Here is a 10,353-nt window from a genome sequence, read left to right as displayed (position 1 = left end):
GTCACTGAAAATGGCAATGCAGGTGGAGAAGGTAGTCAAGAAGTCATACGGCATGCTTGCCTTCATCGGCTGGGGCATTGAGTTTAAAAATTGGCAAGTCTTGTTGCAGCTTTATAGAATCTTAGTTAGGCTGCACTTGGAATATAGTGTTCAATTCTGGTCGCCATACTACCAGAAAGATCTGGAGACTTTGGAGAGGGTACAGAAAAGATTTATCAGGATGTTGCTTGGTATGGAGGGCATTATCTATGAGGAGAGGTTGGAGAAACTTGGTTTGTTCTCACTGGAACGACAGAGGCTGAGGAGCGACCTGATAAAGTCTACAAGATTATGAGACATGGACACAAGATTATGAGACATGGACAGAGTGGATAGTCAGAAGCTTTTTCCCAGGGTGGAAGAGTCAATTACTAGGGGGCACAGGTTTAAGGTGCGAGGGGCAAGGTTTAAAGGAGATGTATGAGGCAGATTTTTTTTTTTTTTTTTTACACAGAGTAGTGGGTGCCTGGAACTCGTTGCCGGGGAGATAGTGGAAGGGGATACAGTAGTGACTTTTAAGAGGCATCTTGACAAATAATGAATAGGATGGGAATCGAGGGATATGATCCCTGGAAGGGTAGAGGGTTTTAGTTAAGGCGGGCAGCATGGTCAGTGCAGGCTTGGAGGGCCGAAGGGCTTGATCCTCTAATTTTCTTGGTGAATAAAATAAAGTGAATCACAAATATTATCCAGTTTAAACTAAATATTATCAGTTCTTAACCTGATCTCCCCCCTAGTTCCAGGGTCTGGCCAAGGATAACTGTGTACAATTTTGATCCTCAAAAAACAGCTGATGTTATCACGATCTAATCAATCAAGGTCAACTGCAAACATTGTGCATATATTGAGTTTAAGATGGAATATAATGCACTAGTTATACAGCAAAAACATATAACTGTGACATGTAATGAGCACCAGTCCATATTGGATATGATAGCTGGGATGCGAGAACTGTTCTTCTTCGCTCATTTCCTTTCGTGGTGGCCCCAAGTCTTCTTGACTTATCAAACTACTCAAGAGTGTTGAAGTCTTATTTCAGATTTCTTCACCACCCTACTGTATTGAGGTCTCCCAAAGTCTCTTACTTTATACCCCTTTTGATAAGTGGACCTGGATGAATTATTGACAAGGTCTTCTTGCCCTATAAAGATATACTTTACTTTAAAATACTTCACAAAACATCGAGTTTTGTCCAAGTCTTGGGTTGAAAATCTTGCCTTTAATATCATTCACCTGGCATTAATTTGAATATACCATCCTATCTTTTCCTTGCCACATCTCACTGTTCTCCCTGACTAATCCCATCTTGAGAAATGCAGCTCTGGCATCTAACTCAAACGTTTAATCTATCTTATCCCAAAGCTGTCCATAATTGACCTTCATTCCAATTGTCCTGGTTTCTTATTAGACTCTCAGACTATGCTATTAAAACAGAAAATGACAAAGACTCAGGTGGTCTGCAGCATCTATGGAGAGAAAACAGTTAACATTGCAAGTCAGTCAGAGCCATGGTTATAGAAACCAGTGACTTCTATTCTATCCCTACATACTAATTAACTTCTACATTTTAGAAGGCATCCTAATTCAGCAAAGTTAAATGAGCTCTCACAGCTGTGTACGCGTTAGCCATTCATATGTTGCTAGAACTATGGCCCCTGCAGTAAGTGGGTTGTGATGAGCAGAGGTAATGAGACAGCAGACAAGAAACAAAAGTAATGAATGATGTTACAGTAGCGCTGAGTATTATTTACCTTTTTCATGCTATTTTAGGTGATGGAAACTTTTATTAAAATACCATCAATAAAATTAGATTATATAGGGATGGTAGTGGATGTTGCATGCCATAGCATGCTACTTATGCAAGTTAAAGTTTTGAGCTGGACTCAAGCTGCAATGTTGTAAAACATCAGGCAGGAACTCGGAGGAGACTGTCCCTCAAGTAAAAGTGGTGGTCCAGCTAATGGTCAGAGACAGGATCTTATGACTGAGCCAAGTAAATGAACTTGAGGTGCAGTATGGAGAACCCTGCCTGTATTGGTGAAAGCAAAGTTTATGGGTTTTGACCAAGGCATAAACTGCTCAGTGGGGGAATTTAAAAAAAAAATGGTTGCAATGTTCATGTTAGTTGCCTTGTACCAGGGTGCAGGAAAACCCCTTGCATCTGGGACACTTAATTTTCCTGGGATATGGTTGTCACTTGTTATCCAAACTGTAGCTATCAAGGCCATTGCAGAGAGTAAATTGCTGGGGCTGGAGTCACAGGAAATCAGATGCATTATAACAATGGATTAGAACTGCACCAGCTGTTATGGTAGAACTGGGCCTCTAGTATTTTTAATTCCAATTCAATCAAATCAAGTCTAATTCAGAGTCTCAGCAAGTTGAGACATTCCTGATCCAAGCTGACAAGACAGGGCTCACCTCCTGTCTTGGGCTTGATCCACATGATCCAAGCTGATTGGAATAGGCATAGCTCCTCCAAGGCTTGATCTCATTTGCATCTTAACCAAAAGGCTGAGATGCCACTTTTAAAAATTGAAGCTAAAATGTAACCTAATGACTTCAACCAAGCACAGCATGTCGATACTACACTTGATCTTAGCCAAAAGACCAAGAAGTGGGCCTCTGTAGTATTAGGCTAATGACATGTCACTTCTGCTGGGGAGGGGGGGGGGGCACATGAGGTTTGGAAGAGGCAGCAAGCACCAGAAGGGGAAAAAAGAGGACCCTGTTAAAGTCAAAATGCAGAACCTTGGAATTACTGCATTGGCACCTGAGCCATGTGTAAATTGGGTACAAGCAAACTGAGTCAAGGTCTTGAAAACAAGATTTGTTTTCTTGCATAAAATGCAATAGCTGAAAGTAGGTTCAAATGCAATTCCTCCCTGGATGCATGGAAGGAGACTGATGTTTTTGATGATGCATCTCAGTTGTGTTAACCAAGATTAACCTTACTGTACAACTTCCAGCCCATTTAAAAACTAATCAAAGATGTACACAAAGATAGTTACTATTGATCAATGCACAATGTTGCTTCACCAGTAAATTTTATTTGATTACAGCCAACATATTACAGGAATAGCTGTAAAATTAGGCACAATGTGGAACAGAACAAACTTTCTATAAATCCCTGCAGCCAGCCTTAATTAGCACAATGCTGTGATCTGGTTGCAATGTAACACAAGATGGACATGAAACAAATTTGTATCTAAAGCAAATACTGGTCTGGTCTACTATCCAAGACAGCACAAGGATGTTGCTACAAGGTTTAGTGCAGAAATGCCATCTATTAAAACATCCACAGAAAGTGCCTTTTTTGGTGCCCCAATACACAGTTATTTAAGCAAAGCAGAAAGCTTTAACAGCACATCAAGCTGTGATTTTGTGCACTCATACTGGTTTTTTGGCCATATTCAAGAGGCTTTGCAAAGGGCCACAGCAGTGAAACGAACTTCTCCTTGATCACGTTCCATAAACTGTCTGCATATCTTTGCCGAATCCTGGAATGTGATATCATGGGTTAGTAAATCACTTTTTGGGGTGCCAGAACCTTGTTCATTTAAGCTTTATTAGTTGTATTATGATAAATAGTTACAATTGTAACAGGAACAAACAAGTGCTAACAAACCTGTAATAGCTCATCATTTGAGGTTTCTCCTTGGTCAATAGGGAATGGCATTCTTCCATCTTAAAAGAAAAATGTTACATTCAAGACTGTAGGATACTGAGGCCTAAAGATATGCACACTAACAGAAAGTATGCCAAGTAGCCTATGCAATATGCAATTTAATTCCATTATACAGAATTAAGTGTCTCAAACCATGTGCAAAGTTATTTTCTGGCTATGGCAATGTCACCTATACCATTGCAATAGTCACTGACTTGTAGTATTATAAAAGTTAGTCTTGTTCCATAGTTGCCATTTGACTACATCCTTGGCCCTCAAGGCATTTATGCAAATTTGCAAGAAATGGCAATCAAAATAATATTACCTAATTCATAGAGGTGCCCATCCACTGCAACAAAGGTGATAAAATGAAAGTTTGTACCATCTTCATGCACCTATCAGAAGCAAATACACAATTCCAACAATTAAAATCAAAACAAGTTAACTATTTCAAACTTAGGCAGTTAAAGTTCTGATTTGACTGAAGGCCATGGCAAGAGCTGTTTATATGCAGGGGGCTTTGTAGCATTTTACACGACAAAGCTAAAAGATGCAACCAAAAGTGCACAATAAAACCAAGTGCCATGGGGATCTTCCATCCACTGCCCAAAAAAAAGAGATTTATAATGTAGGAAATGCAACAGCCATTGCTTACAGCAAGCTCAAATCCAAAAAAGGATTGTCTGCACTCAGTGTAGGGCATTACCCATATACTTGGTCATCCAGGGCACTCAACTTGCTCAGATGCCTTGGGTCCAAACCCAAAAGAGGAGCCATCAAATGCACAACTTTGTGTAGTGACATTTGAAGCCCATCAAATCCTCATGCATTCAGTACCTCAATTAGGTTGATACTAACCAAGTAGTGGGCATCTTAGATCAGTTCAGCTTTCTGCCGAGACTGTAGGATAGATCAGGCAAGAGGGTCTTGTACTAAACGCTCACCTGAACTCTAGGGCAATAGTAGAATTTGCAGCTTTGATTTTCCACTACAAGTTGATTTACTGGTAGTTTGTTCCATCGCTCTGTTATACATGATTAATGCTGTGACACATCCAACCCATCAAAAATTGGAGGTCATCCATCAACCTCCACAATGACATTTGGTTAATCAAAACCTGGATTTTAAAATCCTTTTTAAAAGCCCTCCATGACCTCAGCTCTCCTCCTGTCCCACAATCCCAAGGGACAAACTACAAAGAATAGTGAACAAAGCCCAGTCCACATGCAAGCCAGCCTCCCATCCACTGACCTTTCTATTGCTTGGCAAAGCAGCCAGCATAAATCAAGGACCCCACACACCCTAGACATACTCTCTTCCAGGAAAGATGGAATACTCTCTTCCAGGAAAAAAAGATGGAAAAGTTTGAGGACACGTACCAACCGACTCCAGAACAGCTTCTTCCTTGCTGCCAGACTTTTGAATGGACCTACCTTGCTGCAAGTTGATCTTTCTCTACACCTTAGCTATGACTAACACTACATTCTGCAATCCTTCTCTGTATAAGATGCAGAAACAATACTTCACTGAATACCGATGTGACAAACAAAACGATATTTACATTCTCAATTCTAGTTGTTCCACCATGGATGGCTGCTGAGCGCAGCCCCCCCCAAAACACCCACTTCCAAGCCAACATCTGGTTCAATCACAGCTTGGTTAAGGACAAGTTGGCAGTAAAACTGTTTGGATTAGTTACACAGGTCATTAAGTGCAAGTTTATGCCATACAAAGAATACTTACCCGACACTCTCCCTCATCTGCAGTAGCATCATGTGCTGCACGAATTTTCTGTGGACAAAAACATTTTTAAGTAACCATGAGAATTGGGAATGTTAACAGTGCTAAGAACTAAAGAAAAAATTTTCCCACCTCATTTTTTTCCAACAGTTTGGCTCTCTCTTCTGCTGAGAGATCAATAGTCTCATTCAGAAACTTCTTCAATACAGAGCCTTCCACTGCAGGGACAGGACAAGGAATAGATAGTTATCTAGTGTGTGCAGCACAAGTTCAATTCTAGAAGAATTTAGACATCCACTGGAGTCAAAATTTACATTGGTGCATCAAGTAGACCAGAAATAGCTGCATAAACAAAAACAAACTTATCCACAATTAAAGAAACATGTTATCAAACTTGCTTACCAAAGTCAAGTTTATCTTGATTGTTGGCAATAGTGTTGATAAGCCCAATAGTGCCACAGGAATTTGAAATAGTCTGCCTCAAGAAGTAGATTTTAGAATCAATACCCTTTCCACTCAATTCTGATGTTTGGCGTTCTCTGTGGGATTCATGCTATTGTGGGGTGTGGGGAGAAGAGAAGAAAAGTTGATCAAGTATATAACATGCAGTTAAGATCAGTGCTTTACAAGGCATTTCTTGTAATGGGTACAATATATAAGTAGGAACTATATTATTGCATTTACTCTAGTTGAAAAAGAATGGAAGCTGTGTATTATCCATTTGTCAAGAATTTTATCAAAACTGTAGAAACAAGTGGGATACCAAGGTTCTCAGTTTGAGCTCAGCTGTGTGTCAGTTTGTATTATCAAAGGATAAGTGTAAACAACTCTAAAGCATAGACATTAAAGCATAGACATTCCCAATTTAAAAACTGGCTTCAGCCATCCAGTTGCCGTTTGGGGAAAAGTGCCAAGTAATAGAAATTGTGCAGTTGTTGCCAACAGTAAAGAGCATAAAACACTATCCATGATTTGTAAAAAATTCAATTTGTTAGTTTTAGCAATTTTGCCCATGTTTGTAAGCATTCCATACTAAAGGCAATGTGTTCCTTCAGAAGAGGAAGCAAGCAATGCAAAGGAAATAACGAGCAGCTGCATTCGATACAGACAGCAGTGGGAAAGATGTATGATAGGCCCAAAGAGAAAGGCTTCATGGTGCAAGAACTATAGGAGGAATGTCAATTGAATAGGTGCTGAGAGAAGACAGACACCAAAGAGGCAAACAGGATTTAAAATTGAACAATGCAGTCAAATGATGCATTCTGGGAGCTTCAAGGAGAAAGAATGTTCAATTTACTTTAAACTATCATTGTTCATAGTGGATTCTATCTTGGGAACCATGTTTCAATCTTACTGGTTGCCTAGTCTCCCTAATCTTGACATGAATCAAGAATTTCTATTCCTACTCAGTTAGAAGCCAAAGTAATTCAAGGACTTTCAGATTAAAGCCAAGGCAGCATAAACTATTGCTGGAGGAAGAAACCAGAGCTTCTGTTGGGTGCAACATGCAGAAACAATAGAAACTCATTCAGTAGGCAGGTTCATGGTAGAAATCAGTTAAGCTAAAGTGCAGTGAGGACAAGAGGAAAACAAATGTCAGTTTTGGTAAAAAGCCTCAGATGCAAGGAGGGCTGCATAAAGATACAAGAATTGCTAAATTGAAGCATCTGATCCGATTCATGGTTTATTCATCGCTTAGATGCATGCAAACTTTAACCAAATTGCAATGATAGTGGGGTTACAAGGAAAGTGGTAAACTGAACTAGTTGAGATAATGTATGGCAATAGGCACCAAGTAGTAAACTCAGACAGGGAAAAGGTGTTGAACTGCAGATGGAAACCCTTCCAAAAAAGACTGATTAGTTCAGTTTGCTGGAGTACAGTCAGACATCAGGACTTATGACCTGCCCAAGTGTGGAAAACAATGGCAAAACTACCATTGAAACTGCCAACAGCTCATGAACCATCAGCAAATAATTAGCCAAGGACCTGCCTTCAGGGAGCATAGATGCCATTATGGATATCAATTATTACAGAGATGCTATATTCAGATGATCTTTTTCCAATTCTGAAGGCTCCACAGAATCTATAAACTGGAGGGTGTCAGATGGAAAGCTCATCCTGCACTCATCAAATCTTGCCAGTCAGCATTAAAATGGTCTCCTGCAAAACTTCCTGCCCCATGTACAAGCTAATTGTTAGGCAATCACATGGCCTGCCCACCCTTGCCCCAATGAAGCCAGATTATGCACCAAAGTCTGGTCTCCCAATTTTGGAATCTAATGTCCAATTAAAATTTCAACCAAACTATAGAACACTTTTGGTCACCTAGTTACAGGAAGGATGTAAATAAGGTTGAAAGAGTGCAGAGAAGGTTCACAAGGATGTTGCTGGGACTTGAGAAGCTGAGTTACAGAGAGATTGAATAGGTTGGGACTTTATTCCCTGGAGCGTAGAAGATTGAGGGGAGATTTGATAGAGGTGTATAAGATTTTGATGGGTATAGATAGAGTGAATGCAAGCAGGCTTTTTCCACTGAGGCTAGGGGAGAAAAAACCAGAGGGCATGGGCCAAGGGTGAAAGGAGAAAAGTTTAAAGGGAATATTAGGGGGGGGGGGCTTCTTCACGCAGAGAGTGGTGGGAGTGTGGAATGAGCTGCCGGATAAAGTGGTAAATGCAGGGTCACTTTTAACATTTAAGAAAAACTTGGACGGGTTCATGGATGAGAGTGGTGTGGAGGGATATGGTCCAAGTGCAGGTCAGTGGAACTAGACAAAAAATGGTTCGGCACAGACAAGAAGGGCCAGAAGGCCTGTTTCTGAGCTGTAATTTTCTATGGTTCTAACAGTTCAAATTTGTAATAATGATTTTGCTTTTTCATAGGTTTGGATGATATCACTGTTATCTTTTAATTTAATAGCATTAGTCAAACCATTAACAGGCAATTTGAGAACCTCCACACCAGCATCCTAAATAGCTTACCCGTATGTTATCCCTCAAAGCCTAATGCTAAGAAGTTTCATCACTCCCCATCGATTCATTGTACCAAGCAGCAGGAGTAATCAATACTGAGTTAGGCATACAAGTCTGCTTTGTAGTCAGATGGAAATAGATCCAGCTGTACCGAAACAATCCATATTTGATGAAGTCAAACTAGTGTAGAGGAAAGGCAAGGTCGGTATGGAGGTTCATCCAAGCTTGATGTGGGAATAATTCATCAGCATCATGTCTTAAGTGAACCAAAAGTCTAGGACTAAAACACTTGTTCCTTTTAAACAAGTCAAAAAGGAACAAATAATAATATCCATAACCAGCATCACCATCTATTGATGCCATTTTGTACTTTTCATCTTAGTGGAGACTGGGATGAACATGATACCATTACCCAGTCATCCGTCAAGATTATGTAACCAGCAATGGAGTAATGAGCTGTAGTTTACACACTTGCAAAATGACAATTCAGTTTGGGATTACAATGGTAGGAATAAATCAAGTTAAAACAAAAATGAATAAGTATTAGGCTTGCTGTATCAGGCTGCAGCTGTACACAGGGAGCTGCAATTTCTGAAGAGCCAGACCATAGCGTGATTCAGCAAATTTAAAAGCAAGGATGTGACACGGGTTAACATCTAATATTCCGAACCTCAATAAACGTTACTTTACAGCACACTATTCAGATGGGGCGAGCTTGCTTCAAATGAATAGCGCCCTACCTGTTGACTTAGAGGAAACAGCAACATTAAAGCACACACTGGCGATGGCACCATGGAGAGGGATTCGTTTTCTAGACCCAGAACATCCACGAACTTCCAGCTAGATGCCACACCCAGACGCGACAGACACTAACATTAGAAAGAGGTAAGAATTTTATTTAAGCCAGAAAAACCGTGAACCCGCATTTTTTATGTACAGGATCATTTAATCCAAGTGAACATCTTTACAAGCTAACGCAATACAGCCTTTATTGGTGCATCAATAATTCGACATTGGAGGTTCTGATATGGCCACACCCTTAATTTATTTAAAGATTAAACGGAGCTTTCAGGATGTATAGCGTAACTTAACTCGGGACCATCCGAAGAAATTTGCCGATAAAAAGAGCCCGGTGAATCTGCGTTGCGCACTTACTTTGTTCAACATCTGAAATAAAAAAAATCAAACACAAGGTGGTTAAAATGGGTCCAGCACGGCATCGAAAGGCCGTTTTCAACAATGCGGACAACAGAAGAGGTGACTACCTCGGGGTTGATTTCCATTGCTTTCCATTCCATTGTTGCAGTGTTTCGGATCCTGTCTGTGTATTTGAGACCTGTCTGCAACCGCACGCCGTCTCTCTGTGAAGGGAAAAGGGAGAGTCTGGCAGGGCCCGGCAATAAGGCGGGGCTTTAATACCCGCCCGAGAGTGAATCCACTGCGAGACGGGGGGGGCGGGGAGAGAGCAATCAATCCCCTCACTAAATCAGCAAAACACCTGCTGCTGCTCCTTCCGTGGGCGAACCGCGGGCTAATGGGAACAAGTCAGGAAGGAATCCAGTCAAACCCTTTGAGAAATGTTAAAGGCTGGAAAAGATTACAGTAGCACAGTCCATGTCTCCTGATCCTTCTGGAAGTCAGAAGCCAGCAAACTATATGAGCAGGTTTCAAAATAGAGAAGTATCATGATTTTAATGTTTCTTGGTCGATTGGTTATAGGCTTCCCAGACAGACGGTTGTAATTATGTTTTTCTGCACCCCCCCCCCATGACGCAATGCGCAATTTATGACTGAGTGCAAAGAGCTGATAACGAAGAGATGCTGACCAATAGTTTTAGACAATACATGGGATTCACAGTGGTTAAAAAAGAGCAGTCAAGTGCAAAAAAAATCCTTTGTGAATTAACAATCGCCATTTAATATAACTTGCACTG

At 40.6% G+C, this 10,353-nt stretch overlaps 1 protein-coding gene and 1 non-coding gene across 3 annotated transcripts; both read right to left on the bottom strand.

Moving 5' to 3' along the window:
- Positions 1-2,474: 2,474 nt before the first annotated feature.
- LOC144501701 (U2 spliceosomal RNA) lies at positions 2,475-2,661 on the bottom strand. Its single transcript, XR_013499176.1, has one exon. It is a non-coding gene; the product is annotated as a U2 spliceosomal RNA (small nuclear RNA).
- A 408-nt stretch (positions 2,662-3,069) lies between these two features.
- uchl1 (ubiquitin carboxyl-terminal esterase L1 (ubiquitin thiolesterase)) lies at positions 3,070-9,850 on the bottom strand. 2 transcript variants are annotated; one of them, XM_078216596.1, is made up of 9 exons: positions 9,685-9,780; positions 9,575-9,586; positions 9,160-9,288; positions 5,849-5,999; positions 5,579-5,664; positions 5,450-5,497; positions 4,032-4,101; positions 3,668-3,726; positions 3,070-3,539 (listed from the first exon to the last, which is right to left on the bottom strand). In XM_078216596.1, the coding sequence occupies exons 1-9, from the start codon at positions 9,715-9,717 to the stop codon at positions 3,453-3,455; spliced, it is 675 nt and encodes a 224-aa protein (XP_078072722.1). In that variant the 5' UTR covers positions 9,718-9,780; the 3' UTR covers positions 3,070-3,452. The 2 variants fall into 2 exon arrangements, with proteins under 2 accessions (XP_078072722.1, XP_078072733.1); XM_078216607.1 differs by lacking the exon at positions 9,575-9,586 and having other exon boundaries at positions 9,685-9,850.
- Between the last annotated feature and the right edge of the window lie 503 nt (positions 9,851-10,353).

Source organism: Mustelus asterias, chromosome 1 (genome assembly GCF_964213995.1).
Source record: "Mustelus asterias chromosome 1, sMusAst1.hap1.1, whole genome shotgun sequence".
NCBI classification, from domain to species: domain Eukaryota; kingdom Metazoa; phylum Chordata; class Chondrichthyes; order Carcharhiniformes; family Triakidae; genus Mustelus; species Mustelus asterias.
This window is presented reverse-complemented; position numbering and strand designations above follow the sequence as displayed.

Bases quoted from the DNA above. Each gene is read 5' to 3' on its own strand.
- uchl1 (XM_078216596.1), bottom strand. From the start codon at position 9,717: ATGGAATGGAAAGCAATGGAAATCAACCCCGAG. The intron at 4,102-5,449 runs GTAAGTATTCTT...TGCTTCTGATAG, and splicing joins CAGATGAGGGAGAGTGTCGG to GTGCATGAAGATGGTACAAA. The intron at 3,727-4,031 runs GTAATATTATTT...TTTTCTTTTAAG, and splicing joins TGGGCACCTCTATGAATTAG to ATGGAAGAATGCCATTCCCT.